The sequence below is a fragment of the Brachypodium distachyon genome, chromosome 1, assembly GCF_000005505.3.
Source record: "Brachypodium distachyon strain Bd21 chromosome 1, Brachypodium_distachyon_v3.0, whole genome shotgun sequence".
NCBI classification, from domain to species: Eukaryota; Viridiplantae; Streptophyta; class Magnoliopsida; order Poales; family Poaceae; genus Brachypodium; species Brachypodium distachyon.
In genome coordinates this window covers 52,538,627-52,555,451 of record NC_016131.3, presented here as the reverse complement: position 1 = coordinate 52,555,451, position 16,825 = coordinate 52,538,627, and the positions used below count along the sequence as shown (strand labels likewise).

The 16,825-nt window shown below is 40.9% G+C and overlaps 2 protein-coding genes and 1 long non-coding RNA gene across 4 annotated transcripts; 1 reads left to right on the top strand and 2 right to left on the bottom strand.

The window, feature by feature from the left end:
- Positions 1–918: 918 nt before the first annotated feature.
- LOC100829628 (pentatricopeptide repeat-containing protein At2g41720) lies at positions 919–8,920 on the bottom strand. Its single transcript, XM_003557336.4, has 11 exons — positions 8,533–8,920; positions 7,478–7,650; positions 6,601–6,706; positions 4,561–5,670; positions 4,385–4,490; positions 4,027–4,231; positions 3,521–3,653; positions 2,708–2,812; positions 1,856–1,976; positions 1,263–1,447; positions 919–1,185 (listed from the first exon to the last, which is right to left on the bottom strand). Exons 1-10 carry the CDS (start codon positions 8,911–8,913, stop codon positions 1,422–1,424), a joined length of 2,466 nt encoding a protein of 821 aa, XP_003557384.1. The 5' UTR covers positions 8,914–8,920; the 3' UTR covers positions 919–1,185; positions 1,263–1,421.
- Positions 1,445–9,192, top strand: LOC112269701. Of its 2 annotated transcripts, none has more exons than XR_002961599.1 (2): positions 1,445–1,583; positions 8,522–9,192. It is a non-coding gene; the product is annotated as an uncharacterized LOC112269701 (long non-coding RNA). The 2 variants fall into 2 exon arrangements; XR_002961600.1 differs by lacking the exon at positions 1,445–1,583 and adding an exon at positions 7,657–7,813.
- Positions 9,193–13,126: 3,934 nt separating this feature from the next.
- Positions 13,127–15,254, bottom strand: LOC100831464. Its single transcript, XM_024458109.1, has 3 exons — positions 14,800–15,254; positions 14,383–14,648; positions 13,127–13,495 (listed from the first exon to the last, which is right to left on the bottom strand). The coding sequence occupies exon 2, from the start codon at positions 14,562–14,564 to the stop codon at positions 14,418–14,420; it is 147 nt and encodes a 48-aa protein (XP_024313877.1). The 5' UTR covers positions 14,565–14,648; positions 14,800–15,254; the 3' UTR covers positions 13,127–13,495; positions 14,383–14,417.
- Between the last annotated feature and the right edge of the window lie 1,571 nt (positions 15,255–16,825).

Below are 16,825 nucleotides of genomic sequence, written 5' to 3'. Positions count from 1 at the left end.
CCGAAAAGCTGCCCTTTTCCAGCTTCCTGGAGAAACCGCCACCTAAATTTGATTAGGCTACTAAACTAGTTTGGCCTAAACTATTTTGAATGTTTAACTAAATCTGAGATACGGCTTCTCCAAGAAACTACATGAGAGCAGCTTCTAGAAGCTGAAAAGAACGCACCCTGAGGATCTGATCTAAGGCTGTCTGGCCCAACAACAATCCCCGCCTTGCTATATTACTTGGTTTTAGAGGAACACTCAGAGGTCTAATGGCTAGCACCATTGGTAGATCCTCTTAGCCAACCCATTCATTTTTGTTTTGATGGAATTTTGGTCTTTTGTAGGTCTTATTAGCCAGCATTATATAGTTGTGGTACGCTGGCTGCCTCCTCACTTCGAGTAGGACTCCATTTCACGTATAGATAAAACGCTAGGTCGAATCTAAGTACCATTTGTATCCCTTGTGCAAGTATTTGCAAGCTTTCATTAAGCACCCGAGATATATCCCACTTAGGTCAAACCCTATGTGAGCCCGACTAAGGGCATGCATATCCTTAGGCCCATATAGTTTGTTATTCCCTCTGTCCCATAATTCTTTGTCGAAATATTACTAGACGCTTTCTAAGAATAAATCCATCTATTTTTGGACAAATTTGAAACAAGAATTATGAAACGGAGGGAGCATATGCCATTTACAGAGGGAAACATGCCAATGAACTGGGATCAGTTCTGAGCTAATACCTGTAATAAATATGTTAGATTACCGTAATATGTCTGGTAGTTATAATGCTTCATATAATCTTATTTTTACTCTTATAAAAATATGAGTCGGTCTGATCTTCAGCCGGATTGGATCAAGAATGCATATGCGTTTCACTTGCGGTTTTTTCATCTTCTGCACTATCTCAGTAGTATAACTTTAGCACAATCAGGTTGCGGGTCAATGCATCTAAAATCAGCAGCTTCTCATTGTAATAGTATTCTTGAACGAAAAGCATTGTTAGCACAACATGCGAGAAACTCTACAAGGTAGTAGGTACCTTTAATTTAGCGCCTGTAAAAAACACAACTAAATTTAGCATAAGAACAAACATCGACGCTTTTGAAAGTTCTCTGAACCTAATCACATAACGTGTCATACAAGATACTCCGTTTTGTTTTCCAAGCACCTAGATGGGGTATATTTAGATCTTCACTGACCTGGAAAGAAACGATAATATTGTTAGTTTCAATCGTCACAAATCTTAGCATTTTGGATCTATGGATTGAAACTTTACCTTGCCCTTCTTTCTGGAGGCTGTATTCACTGCTCTGCTGACTCCAGAGAGCAAACTCACCATCACCTTCTATGTTAAGTACGAGTATAATCCAGTGTTATCCACCGTATTTAGATATGGAATTGCTTCACACTACAGACATGCATATATGTCTGAAGGTCATGTTATCTTCTCTCTCAAGGAATCTGATGTGAGCAAGTTCAAATCGGTCATTCAGATTCCAGACACAAAAGGTGCAAAGGTCAGCATAAGTCACTTGGAGAAATCGAAGCACATAAGCAAATGCACATGCTACATATGAAACAAGGATCACATTCACAGGTCAGACAATGTCATTTTGATACAAGTAGTACTCCATCCATATCTTGCTGTAGGGCAGATAACTTTTTTTGGCACATACCAAGTTCAAACTGTGTAAATAAAAACACCCAACAAGAACAATACAAATTGAACAATCACACATGCCAAATTGGATATGTTATAAATCCAACAAGGTCGCTACTGACAAAAGAAGACAAAACTATTGAAACAGGTCATTGCATGATAGAAAAAGCATAATAATTCTGCTAAAGTTAGAGTAACAAGTATCTTACTTATTTTTTCTTGCATAAGAGTGACATAATCCATGCTATTGTCCCTCCATATATATGGAAGAACATTTTGATACATATATAGTGTTGGACTGACTCCAGCATCCTCCATCCACTGCAAAACCTACACGTGCCAAAAGAAAAGAAACATAATTATGTTTCACACCCATAATTATCCTGCGTCCTTATATATATAACTATCAAGAAAATACCAAACTACCATTACTAGCATTTTTTTGTACCGACATTATAGTTTGGTGGATGTAGAATTCAATAAAGCAAAACATTCAATGTAATGTTCAATGTCTAGTTTTCCACAGCTCAAAATGTTCCAGCAGGACATATTGGTGGAGGTTTTACAAGGAGCAACACAACACAGGACAAATATGGTACATCTGCAGTACACCATCATGTTGGCAGAATACAGTTATCTTTCCTACTTATAAAGTTTGGACTTTGTGGTCATCCGTTCACTCCTTCCTAACCTTACTCTTCTCGCCCCTGGCAAGTTGGACCATGCAAACCCACGAGTTAGAGAAGCAAACAATAACAGTCCCTTCCCCGACAATTAACACTCCCTCCCCCCGATCTTCTCATTCTGCATCTACTCTCCAATCTGTATAGAGCTTGGGTTCATAGTTCAAATCCAAAAAACCCCACGCTAGGCTTTAATGGCATTGGTCCATAGTCTAACTATATGTTGTTATTGCTATCTGTGGATTTTTTTTCCTTGGTGATTTCGTAGCCAAGCAAGGTCACTATGCTAGTAAAAGCTTAATCTGGCAGATATAGATGTCAACTCATTCATAGGTCATAATGCTGCCTAGTGAATGCTAGTGAGTACCCCTTTTTTACCTCGATGTACTTTCTCCATTTCCCAACAGCTAAGAGATTTCTCAGCAGAACCGTATAAGTGGAAACGCCCACAGTAGAGCATGAACTCATCATCTTGTAAAACAACTGCATGAGAGAAAATCAAAATAAATAATCATAGTCCCATCCTTCAAAGAACTCAAGGTGAAACGTAAATTGAAAACACATATCCAACAATCTAAGCACCACTACTGAAATTATTTTCCAAAACAATAGTGTTTAGGTCTGTGATTACATAGGTTCTTCAAGTATCAATGTCTTCTTATGAAAGAAAAGGTGGTGGTTTGATGGTTGCAAACTAGTCAGGACGCATTCTTAATGATAAAACCATTTTATTTAGACTGGGGATAGCAGGAATATAGTGACATAGGTGATGTATGGAAATATATAACTATACCTAACTACGCGGGTTGGTTTGTTTGGTTGTTTTATTTTGTTTTTGCAAAATGTACATTTAGTACTTGAGCCTTCAAAATCCAAGAAATAATTTGATACTACGGAGGCAAGATTGATTCATATATGGCTTCCGTGAGTAATCATACAGAGTAATCGATTCCCCTTTAATTGGAAGCCTTACTATTTAAATCGAGCATGATACGGACAAAAATATAACTGATTCTGTGTCTGAGGAAAAATATTGTTACTGAGTGAGGACTTTCATTTCATACTGAACAGGTTTGATGGTCCATATGAAAACAAAAAATGCTAAAGTATCTACATAAATTGCATAACAGAAGTTGGAAATAACAAAAGAAGGTACTAAAATGACAGCTCTATAATGGAGACCAATTCTACCTTCATCATGCACTCTGTCTTCCCACATTTTCCAAGAAAAGTTAGAAGATGATTTAGTGTCCCAACCGAAATGGATGAGAGAGACGAATCCAAATGTTCAATTATTTCACTTGCTGTTTTCCAGTCCCGTAGCCTGTTTTTGGGAAGCAAAATATAGATAAGTAAACAAGCAACACAACTGAACATTGGACCATTCAATGCATCAAAGAAAAATTAATGCAAGATATCTGCATGTACACATGAAATTGTCTGCTCAACACTGAAAACAACAAATAGCATCATGACTGACTCAAAATGATAACCTGATAAAAACACACGTGGTAATCTAAAAGTACAGCTGCATATGGCATCACTCCAAAGCGTAAATGTATACATAGCAAGTTGCCATAACAGCAGAGTGCGAATACTGTCCAGGTAACAATAGACCGAGTTCCCTTAAAAAGACCTAGATATGAATTCAGATTTGCCTGTTCAACTTAAAACAGTGGATAACTGGATATACATACATGCTGCATGAAGCTATTATCTCAAAATAAGCTTTTTGGTTCAGTGGGATGCATTTTTCCTTCATTAATTCCATCAACTGAAGGACCCTTTCATGTTGGCTTCCCCTGTTCAATGCTTCCATGAGGGATGAGCATATAATGGCATCTGGCTGTACAGTATTTCCTTCCATCTCTTTGAATAGGTCCCACGCGTTCCTCCAACTCCCTTAGGATCCATAAGGAATACATGATCAGTTAAAAAAAAGGTTGAGACAGTAATTAACCTTTTCCTATCTAATGCAATACAATGAGACGCAAAGCTTTTGCATTTTCTCGATTTTTTTGTTGGAAATGTTATCTCGACCTAAGAGGATCTTACCATCATCATTATAGGCTTCAATCATTGCAGTATATGTCAAAACATCAGGTAGACAACCAGATTCTTTCATAGAACTAAAAGTAGATTCGGCTTCAGTTAGCTTGCCCTGAATGAGACTGTCATTAGAACATCAATTCGTTAGAGAAAACTGGACAGCTAATAAAAGCAACACATACCTGTTTGACGTATGAACAAATCAAGGACGAGTAGACCTCCTTGGTTAAAGGAATTCTCAAGTCCACCATGTCTTCAAAAAATTTCAGAGATTCTGCATATTTCCCCACTTTACACAATCCGCTGATGAGTATATTGTAAGTTACAGCATCTGGATTCACGTTGCTCGCCATCATTACTGCGTACAACTCCAAAGCTTTCCCATAATCTCCAAAATTTAAATAGCTCCCAATGCCAGAGTTGTAACAAACTATATTGAGTTTAATCCCTCGAGATTTTGCTGCTTCAAGAATTGTGTCAATTTTTGTTATTTGCCTGCAGCGGCCACAGGCAGTCAACAGAGTACTTATTGAAACAACATCTGGTGGAATGCCATCCTTCTCCATTTCATGCAGCAAACTAATGGCCTCCTTGAACATCCCAGCAGATCCATAAGCATCAATAAGTGCATTGTAACTGACTATATTTGGCCTGCATGAGTTCTTCCTCATCTCTTTAAAGGCCTCTCTTGCCTTCTCAGGCTGTCCAGACCTACCATAGGCATTCAGTAAAGTGGTATAGGAAACTACATCAGGTCGTAATCCATTTTGTTTCAGTAACTTGAAAATTCCCAAGGCGTCAGCATGCATACCACGTGAGGCATAAGCACCCAGAAGTGCATTATATGATACTATATTAGGTTTAACTCCTTCAGCAACCATCATATCGAAGACTGCCTTGCAATCTTCCACTTTCCCACAAACATAATAAGAATGCATTATGCTTGTGTATGTAACAACATCTGGAGGACACTGTGTTCTTTTCTCCCTCATTGAGTTCAATAATTCGATAGCTTCCCCATACTGTCCATCTTTTACAAGGCAATGGATGACAATATTCAAAGTGAAAGTGTCAGGGGCAATATTCGCCCCTTTCATCATTTCAAAGTAAGCTATGGCTTTTGAATACTGAGATCCATTCTTGAAAGCAGATAATACAATGTTGTGCGTAACCAAGTCTGGTCCGACTCCATTTCTTGTCATCTTCTTACAAAGTTCTAAAGCCTTTTTCCAGTTACCAGCAGCACCACATGCATTTATCACATTATTATATGTAGTCCGGCTAGGAGGTATCTGCAGGAACATCACACAGATAAAATCAATGACAACTATGACAACCAAGCATGGCATAAGTACCTCAACCTTGATAGTTTTTCTACAAGTCATATTTGCCAAAGAAATTCAAATGCTGCATTATGTAGTATGTATCAAGAATAGCAGTTTATTTCTGGTAGCTCAGTCATGGTGATCTTAGTGATGTCAATCCCCTTTCGCCTAAATCTTTAATATTCGCTAGTACTGCGTATAGTATGTCCTCGGACAGGGAAAAAAGTTGAACACGCTGTTCATAATTCTGAGAAAATACAAGTGGGATTCGAAGTGAATATTAGCTTAACATCAACAATGAAATTCAGGTAATATGAGGCTAGACTGTAAGAGGTGTATGTCATTCATCATAAATAGAGCCAACATGCATCATTATGAAACTAAATAGCAATACAGTTCACAAATAACACTAGTATGTCTCTGTAATCGATGCTAACGACATGTGGATCAGTACTATATGATGGTTTTAGTCCGGTAGGCCAAGGGAAAACTATGGATACTACAAGAGAGATAAGACTCTGAACCGAAACTACTGTGGCACTAATTTATAGATATCCTTAACAATCGTGAGTATGTTGGAGACTAGAGGAAATGCTATACTAGAATTCTCAGTAAATATCTACAAACATGACAATACTAGTGCCACCATGCAACCACGGCAATATTGTAAGTGGACAAAGCTTAAGCCTCTACAACTGAAATCAACTACTCCCTCCGTCCCATATTAAGTGACTCAAATTCATCTAAAATACGTCTAGATACATGTAATAGAAAGTCACTTAATATGGGACGGAGGGAGTAGAACATATAAGGCACATATAACCAGTCATATTCAAGAAAACAAAGCATTTCAAACACAATGATTATTACATCTGTGGTTCACAGAACAATACTGACAGCAGCACGAAGCATATCATCCATAATGTTGATGGCCCATCGCCATTGACCAGCCCGAGCATGAGCGTGGATCAGAGAGTTATATATATCAGCATCTGGCTTGCACCTATAAATATTGATTATGTAAAAAAAAAAGTCATATAATGAAAAGGTAATGTAGAATAAGTCCCCCAGTTTTAAGTCATTAGTGGAAAACAAACTGATATAATAAGGCAGCTATAAACTGCATTTTACTGGATATATCCTATTGGTGTGCGTAATAATACTACAGCTTTTCAAGGTGTCAGGTTGACTACTTCCAATAAAGAGACTAGCAATATACTGAAAGAAATTTGAATATGTAACATGAAATATGCCTTTCGTCCTATTCGAACAGGAAAGTTTTACAGATTAACAAAGTTAGCAAATTAAATAGATACAGGGAAACGTATCCAGGGCAAACTTGCAAAGTATTCACGTGGACCATCGGATCTAAAACATGCGGTCCAGATCAAAGGTGGGAATCAAACACCCACTTAAACACGTTTTTTTGTTCACATAACCCCCTGTACTTATCACACACTTGGTAACACTTGATTTCCACCTTTGATCTGCACCACACATTTTAGATCCAATGGTCCACGTGGATAGTTTGCAAGTTTGCACGAATGAAGGTTTGCCCTGGATACGCCGCCTAGATACAATGCATAGAACAAACAAGTTATTCATAACATAGACAAGAAGCTAATGAGGCAACCAAGGCTAAACATGTTGTACGATCTGTACGTAGACTTCCCGACATAAATGACATGAGGCCTACTGTGACTTGTTGATTTCTTGGTGAAAACAAAGGACAAAAATAACGGAATCTTATATATGAAGTTAATAACATTCATACCGCCATTCTTGCATCTCAAAGAACAGGCCACGTGCTTGATCGATCTGGCTGTGTCTGGCATGTAACCGTATCATCATGCCGTAAATGTCATTACGAGCACAGTAGTTCTCCTGATTTTTCATCCAGCGGAACACATGTACAGCATGTTGCAAGGACCCGGCAAATGTAATTTCCTACAGGTGATATAAACCGTGTCAGACGTTTATGTTAGTGTTACAGAGGTTTGAGGTTTGGTAATGAAATGAGGACCCTGACTTGTGACTTGTAGGTACAGTAGTTACTATCGAGTCAGGACTCAGGAGTGCCACACCCGCAGCACACCGTCTAAAAAGGAAGGTATATGTAGGAGCACAAGAAAGATGGTGATAACTGTTTACAACGAAATGAGAAATGACTAATTAAAATTTTGGAATTATTGGTAAAATTGCAAAACAAAAGCAACTGACATGATGACAGACTCTAGTTTAGCTTTTCTGCTTTTTTTTTTCTCTCTGTTTGGTTTCCTTTTTCTTTATTTTCATTTTCCACCTTACTTCTTAATGAAATGACACGCTACTTGGCGCGTTCGAGAAAAATAAACATTATGACAGACTCTACTAATGATCAACCAAGAATCTGTAAAAATCAATAAATACTCCACGGTTAATAGAGCAAGCTAATATGTGCAAGAATGGACTACATCTGCCAGAAATTATACTCCCTCCGATCCATAAAAAGTGTCGTCCATTTTGTACCAAGTGGATGACACATTTTATGGATCGGAGGGAGTACGTGATATGAGGCACCAAAAGATTAAAGATAGGTGTATATTATTTATCCAAAACAGATGGCGAGTTCAATCAGCTCGCACCCCCATATAACCATTTTTTAGGTACTCTAACGGCAAAACAGCTGCAATAGTCGCTGAGAACTTTAACTTTCGACATTTACACCTATGCTAATTGCTAAACCCAAATGGACGCCGGTAAACCATTTGATTGAACACGCGAAAGCAGGCAAGGAGAGTCAGAGATAGAATCATTTCATCGAATACATTGATTGCAGAGGTGGCTTACACGAATGAGGAGCGGGAAGTTACGGCGGGCGAAGCGGCCGGCCCAGCAGTTGAGCACAGCGTCGACCGCATGGGCTTCGGCGCGCGGGAGCGCGAGCACGCGCGCGGTGACCTCGGACACCTTCCAGTCCCGCTGCCACCGGCTTCCCTCCACGCGGAGGCGGTGCCGTGCAGGGAGCGCGTCGGCGCCGATGCCGTCCACCTCGACCCGGGCGGTGCGGCGGCCGCGGTCGTAGTCGACGGAGATGGAGGGCCGCCGCTCGGCCCACGGAGGCGGGCCTGGCGTCCTCGGGGGCCGCCGAGGCGGGCGGACGACTCTCGGCGGCGCCTCTGGATTCGGCGCTCGCGGCGCTGGCGACGAAGGAGGGGGAGCAGAAGACATTGCCGCTCTCCGCGGAAAGCTTGACCGTTGAGGATCCGCCCGATTTCTACGGATAAGAGACTTCTGATATTTTTTCCTTTCAAATCAAGGGCTGAGATGGGCGCTGCCGCTATTGTTTCTTTTTTTATTACTCCCTCCAGCTTGTCTCAAATATATCCAAATATAAACATATTTATGTTTCAAAAGCGTCTAGATGCGTCTAAATACATGTAATATTTAGACAAGTAATATGGATCGGAGGGAGTATCTTTTCTTAATCTCTATCACGCATGTTCGGTCGGAGTTTTTCTATTTCAATTTCTGAATTTTTGAGTCAAATTTTGAGCAGATTGTTTAACCAAAGAAGTCATGAAAAGGATGTATGATCAAAGGATTAACACAAGAAGTCGTGTCACACTAGTCCTGATATGATCAAAGGGCAGGACCATGCAAAACCGTGTTGGGCGGCTCAAGAACTCCAAATGAAAGAAAGGGAGCGACGTCTAGAGAAGTACCCTCAAAATAATATCTAGAGAAGATTCGGTAGTTGAAAGGGAGAAAACTTTTCAATTGTTATTTAGTCCTCTTTAGCATGGCCATGTAGATGCTATCCTTTTTTAGGTGCCGTGAAGGGTTCTTACAAAGATAGACCACTACCGCTCTAAATGATTCTAACCGCTCTAAATGATTCTAACAAAGCGATAGTCATAAACAGAAATATGACCTCACGAGGTATAATGCTATTTGCTACTCCAAGGACCAAGGAGGATTAGAATTTCGAATCACGATACCAAAAACATCTCCTTTTTAAGTAGGAGGCTTTACGGATTTCTTATGGAAGATGGGTTGTGGAAATATTTGTTCCACAGCAAATTTCTTGGCACCAAACACATGGAAACCGCGTGACACCTACTTATGGGCTAGCTTCAAAGAGAAACATTGATTTTTTCGTCTTGGAAATTTTTCACGTCAAGAACGGTGAAGGATAGGTGGTTAGGGAATGCTCTCCTAGGGGAACAATACCCCGGGCTCTTCCATATTATGTGTAAGAAACAAGTCATGGTTACGGAAGTGCATAGCATCACTGCAGTGACCCCAAATTGGAGGCATGGGCTTTTTTTTGTCGCGGTCTGGGCAATGTTGTTGGAAATATGCCCTAGAGGCAATAATAAATTTGTTATTATCATATTTCATTGTTCTTGATAAATGTTTATTGCCCATGCTATAATTGTATTGATTGGAAACTCAAATACATGTGTGGATAAATAAACAAATACCGTGTCCCTAATACGCCTCTACTAGATTAGCTCGTTGATTAAAGATGGTTAAGGTTTCCTAACCATAGACATGTGTTGTCATTTAATAACGAGGTCATATCATTAGGAGAATGATGTGATGGACAGACCCAAACCTAAACATAGCTTTTGATCGTGTCACTTAAGTTTAAATTGCTTATGTTTTATTATGTCAAGTATTATTTCTTTAGACCATGAGATCATGCCACTCCCTAGTACCGGAAGAATACTTTGTGGGCATCAACCGTCATCTCGTAACTGGGTGATCATAAAGGTGTTTTTCAGGTATCCCAGAAGGTGCTTGTTGGGTTGTATGGATCAAGACTGGGATTTGTCACTCCTTGTGACGGAGAGATATCTCCGGGCCCTCTCGGTAATATAACATCCTAATGAGCTTGCAAGCATGCGACTAATGTGTTTAGTTGCGGGGGTATTATATTACGGAACGAGTAAAGAGAACTTGCCGGTAACGAGATTAAACTAGGTATGGCGATACCGACGATCAAATCTCGGGCAAGTAATATATCGCGAGACAAAGAGAATTGGATACTGGATTAATTGAATCCTCGACATAGTGGTTCAACCGATGAGATCTTCGTGGAATATGTGGGAACCATTATGGACATCCAGGTCCCGCTATTGGTTATTGATATTTGATCATGTCCACATGTTCTCGAACCCGTAGGGTCACACACTTAACGTTTCTTGTTGCTTGGGTTAGATGAGATAAATGATGATGATATCGAATTATGATTCGGAGTCTTGGATGGGATCCTAGACGCAACGAGGAGCTCCGGAATGTTCCGGAGATAAAGATTTATATATGGAAAGTTGTTTTCAGGGTTCTGAAAAGTTTGGAATATTTCCCGGTTTTGACCGGGAAGCTTCTAGAAGGTTCCGGAGGGATCCGGAGGGTTCCACCTTGAGGCCCACCTATCCCTGGGCTAAATGGGCCTGTGAGGGAGCACCCTGGCCTTAATGGGCCGAGGGGCTAGCCCACAGGGCCCATGCGGCCAGGAGGAGAGTCCTGGCCGCGGGAGAGTCCTGGCCGCATGAGAGTCCTGGCCGCCGGAGAGTCCTGGCCGCGGGATAGTCCTGGCCGGCCACGCCTCCTCTACCCCTATATAAATAGAAGGGGGGGCAAGGGAGAGAGACACCCCAAGCTTTCAGTTGGATCTCTCTCCCCTGAGCCCTCCTCTCCTCCTCTCCTCCTCTTCTCACGCGCACGGCGTAGCCCTGCCCGTGAGAATATTCACCATAGTCACCACGCCGTCGTGCTGCCGGGATCTCGTCTACCTCTCCCTCTCGCTTGCTGGATCGAGGAAGGAGGAGATAACGTGAAGCTGAACGTGTGGATACCAAGGAGGTGCTGTCCGTTCGGCACTGAGATTGATCTCATTGAAAGTTCCACTACACCAACAACGATCTCGTGATCGTAATGCTTAGCGGTCTACGAGGGTATGGTGTTCATGATCCCTCTCGTTACATACATCTAGTATATATATTCTTGGGTTTCTTCCGCACTTCTCGTAGGAAAATTTTTGTTTCCTATGCAACGAACCCAACAAATGTCACCCTTCGCCCGAGACCAAACACTATTCACTAGAATTTGTCGATGTAGTCAATATTCGTGAATTTCGGCGTGCTTCCTATGATACACAGATGTAGAAAATCATGGTGGTTTGAAAATCAAATTCTTCCTCTGGTTCCTTCGGAAACGGTGGTGCTTACCAAAGAAAATTTTGAAAAAGACAAAATGGATTATAATTCTGTGGGTGACGTTATAATATTTAAGCAGGGTCTCTTACAAAAATAAGAATATTCTAGTGGGGATGGCAACACTTTGTGCATCCCAATGGTTACGTAGGAATGATATGGTGTTCAATAATGAGAAAACTTGTTCTCTGTTACTGGTTGTTTATACATGTTTACGCTGGCACCATACGTGGGTGTTTCTTCAGCGTCGAGCTGGCTACTATGACTTGTACACAGATGGAATGAGTGCTAGGGAGATTTTGCCCAACGCAGGTGGCGTGCGGATCTTCGTACTAAAGCTTCCTTACAACAACAATTTTTCTTGTATAAGCATACGCCTTTCCTTTACTTTGTTCGTGATTGTATGCATCAGCATTTTGCTATGCAAAGACCGGGTGTTGAACTCTCTTGAAGTTGTATTTCCTTAATTTGACAGTAAAAAAATAGGAGTAATAAAATGCTCGTTTTCGAAGGAAAAAAATCGATATTGATGAGAGATTGAGACTAAAATGTTTCCTTCTGTCAACAATAATCGGGGGCCATCTAGGAAAAAAGAATCGGAGAAGAAGTCGAAGAATCACCACCACCAATCCACCATCATGGTCACAAAAGCCGGGAATGGAGTGATAAGCGAGGACAATTTTGTCGTCGAATAGGCTGCTAATTGCTGATGTAACTTGTTCCATTGAAACATGTTTCTTGTTGCACGCAGTGTTCAAAATACCGTACACTGTGTTGAGAAATAATTATATTATCTGTGGCTTGACTGCTCTTTCTTTGCTTACTATAGACGTGCTCTTTTTTTCGCTTACATGATCCATGCCAACATTTTGGATGAGCTACTCTTGAAGCGTGAATTTCTGAGAAGCTGTCCCGTGATAAAAACAGAAGTGGTCTTACTGAAGTCTCATCTTAGGAATCCGGTGAGAATTCATGAATTGTCCCGTGAAGTTCACCAACCGGGTGATTCTGATGTTTCTTCGGTGATATTTTAGTTTTTGTGCAACCATACATTCTTTTTTTCTTATCCAGTACGGAGTAGCGAAGTTTATAGATTTAGTTTTACTCCTAATTTAAGGGGATACACATAATATAAATACAAATTCCAGTACGATAACTATATACTGATATCTGATTTTAAAATGCTGCAGTCCAATACATTTTGCATTTTTGTACACAAGTCCTTGTATTAGATGTAGCCATCCATCAAAGTTAGTATCTCGACGAAGCAGATTTTGTGGAAGCTCATGCCACATTGTTACAAAGCTAGCTCTTTGATCAACACATAGTTAAATACCCCCGAAGACAGGTGACAAAGAATGATTGTTTATATGCGGCTGCACAAATGTTTACAGGTATATACAGAACAGAAGAATTCTCCAACAGATGCAGTGCAGAAAAACTGTAGAAGGAAAGGAGAGGAAAACGTCACAATCTATAATATGTCACTTCTGTTGACCTCTGAAGCCATTCAGTGCAACACTAACAGAGTTTTATGGGTTCTATACACTATGCAATGAATACCCATGGACCGGGCTTCGACAAAAAACTATCTGCAATAACAATGAAGTCATCAGAACAAGCGATGAAATGCATGATAATCAGCATGACAAACGTAAGTAGATAAACAGTTATATACCCCATTTCCATATTAATAAAGGGTACAAGAAGGGAAGCAAAATGTTATTACACCATAATGTCAACATTACTCCCGATGACAACTTGACAAGCATTAAAGCATAGGCAATGAAATTTGGTATCTTAAGAATGACACATCAAGCTATGATCTTAAAGCATTTTCCCCTCTTGGAAACTGAAAGGGACGTATGCTTGAAGGTTAATAGAAAATGACCAAGCCTATCAGTTTTAATTGATCTTCAGGAGCAGCTATTTCACCTGATGTCATTGAGATAATAAAAGGCAATCCCCAAAAAAAGGAAGTGTTTATTACAGAATTCAGTTTGATCTGGGCATTTTGTTTGTCAGATGTTTATGGTAACAATATTCATTTTAAGGGAAATCCAGGCCTACAGCTCTGGTTATTGGAGCATTGTACGTACAGTAATTTCGCTAAACAAAAGCCATACAACTTGTAAGTTGGACAAAGTCTTTTACACTTGCAAGCTAACTTTCCACAAATCTTAAGCAATGCAAGCTAAGTATTAGATCTTGCGATATTTTTTTGGGAACTCATAAGGCATGGCTAATGGAAATTAAATGTCAGAATTTATATGACAGGAGAGAATCGACAAGCCTAAATCCGATCAAAATTTACAACATATCTGCTATTTCAGGATAAACAGCAGATGATCAAAGAAACTACACAGGCAGCACAACAGGAAAGACCAGAAAATGGCACCACAATCTTGTATTGAAGGGGAAAGGACTGTATTTGTGTTATGCAAGCTTCCCATTTTAAAGTAAGCGATGAGCTGATCACCTGCATGAATGAATCAGGAAGGAGTCAAAGGGAGTTCAGCCGACAATGAAGGGGCCAATCTCCCCGGCCCTCATGCCGCGGGCGATCTCGTTGGCGACCAACAGGCACGTCGATACCCACCCGGCGAGCACCGCCCAGACCATGTCCACCATGTACGCCGCAAGCCCCCACGGCATCGTCATCCTTCCTCCTCCTCCCGTTCTTCCTAAGCCTTTCCGCCGCTACTGATGCCAAGGACGCAATTCCACAAACACCTAGCCTGCAACCTGGAGAACCAAAATTGACCGCAGATCCTGAGTAAGCCCATGATGACGAACAAAGATTGGGTGTTACGGGTGAACAATAATTGCTTCAATTTCACCAGGGAGATGGAAATAAATCACCAACCAGAGAAAGAGGAAAAACGGGAAGAATTACCTCTTGTCTTTACGGCGCCGCCGAAGGAAATCCACCAGGCAAGAACCACCTACCTACCTACCAAACACCCTCGGTCTCCTCTGCAGCTCGTACCTTTCAACCAGAGCTGGAATCTTGAACACAATGAACAGGTTGAGGAAGGCAATTGAGAATGCGCGCCTTTCCTTGTGCTCCCAGATAGATATATTTACTTGCAGGAACAAAGAGCACAAGCCTGGCACTTAACCTGTCGATTCCCCTTACCGCCACGCCAAGGCAAACCACGCGGGTGCGTGTCGTCAGCACAGCACAGGGTCTAGAACCGATGGAGAATTGCAGCTAGATATGCCTGCCAGCTGACTTGGGGCACCGGTATTCAACAGCTCCACCAATTCAATTCTTTGATTAGGAGAGTTTTTCTTTTCCCGCTTCTGCCCATGATCTCTCCATCTTTGCCTTCCATTCCGCAGCGTCTCTCGCTGTCAGTTCTGCCAAGTAAGCAGTTCGAGAAGCACACCTACCTCACAAGAACGAATGGGAGATCGCCACGTGGGACCCTCGACACACCATCGGCTCCACGTGGAACCCTCGACACACCCTTGATACTAATTTTCTTCTTTTTTTTAATATGTTTTTATTGTCTTTTATTTTTTTCTTCTTTGATGGACCCAACTGTCATATTTTTTATTTTTTTACCCGTGTAGTATTCATCGTTGAAAATGCACTAACTGTTGAAGTGCTAGGAGGATTTGGATTTGGATTTGAACAAGTGTGTCACAAGTGATTAGGAACAAAAGGGATCCATGGTTTTGGAGAGACAAGGGAATCTTGAAAATGACCTGCGATGGTGTAACAGGGATAAAGATTGAGTCATCCGAAGTAAAGGAGCGTGTTGCGGGAAGTTTCCGGTGGTGCCCTGCGTGATCTTTTAGGCAACGATTTGGAATGTTCACCGCTATAAACTAGTTTTAGCCAGATTGATCACTGAACACTGACCAGTCAGCGGGCCCTCGGTTAGATCAAACTGATAGGTTCTGTTGATTCATTGGCTTTTCAACTAGCAGTCAGCAGCATATCTGTATCCTATGAAAAAATTCGAGTGACAAATTTGGAACAAGAAAAATCTGAGTGGCATTTAGACATATGGACAAATTTGAGTGGCAAATATGGACTTCTCTCAAATTACTATTGGTCTTCCTCTCTCCTGTATCATCAATCCTTCAACATTGATCTTACAAGAATAGGTTTAAGAATTGGCACTGTATCATGATACATGAACTAAAGATGAGGTTGCAAATGAAATAAATATAAACTTTATTTCACTGTTATGTTCAATATGTGTTTTCATTTGTTTAATCTAAGTTATATGGCATTTTATGAAACAATTAAAAAAAGTATTTCTCGACAAAACATGAACAAATCTTAGGCCCAAGGCTACTTCCCGGCTTTAATACTAGGCCCAAAGCCCACACCCCCTTACCAGCATATAAATCCTAATCCTAATCCTAATCCATCTCTCCCTTTCTTCGTCGGCGGCGCCTCTTCTCCTCTTTCTCTCCCTATCTGCGCTGCCTATGCTGCCACACATCAGTGGGCTGGTCACTCCGCCGCCGCTCGTCTGTCTCTGAAATCCAAGTGGGACAGTGAATGTGGACTACCCAAGTTCAAGGGGCGGCCTAGCCAAAGTGAAGGCCCATGCCAGTCTTCTAGCGTGCTCGAAATTTCTTTTAGACATCTGAGAAAGAAAAGTATAAATACCGAGGTTCATGCCTGATCGTGGCGTTTATTTGCGATTCTCAAAAAAAAAAAAAAGTTGCCTAGGTTGCATGCAAGCTCGTGATTGATTTTAACCTTCCACGAAAAAGGTTAGGTAATGGCGTGCAGTGTATTAAAAAAATAAGGTATAGATCACGTCAAGTTTAACTAGATTGTTGGTTTATGATATATCTGGGTCGATGCATCTTTTCAAATTGCTAAAAGATCGGTCGGATGTAGGATTGCACAATTTGCACGTCGTCCATTTCAACCAATTTCGTCAACCAACTCG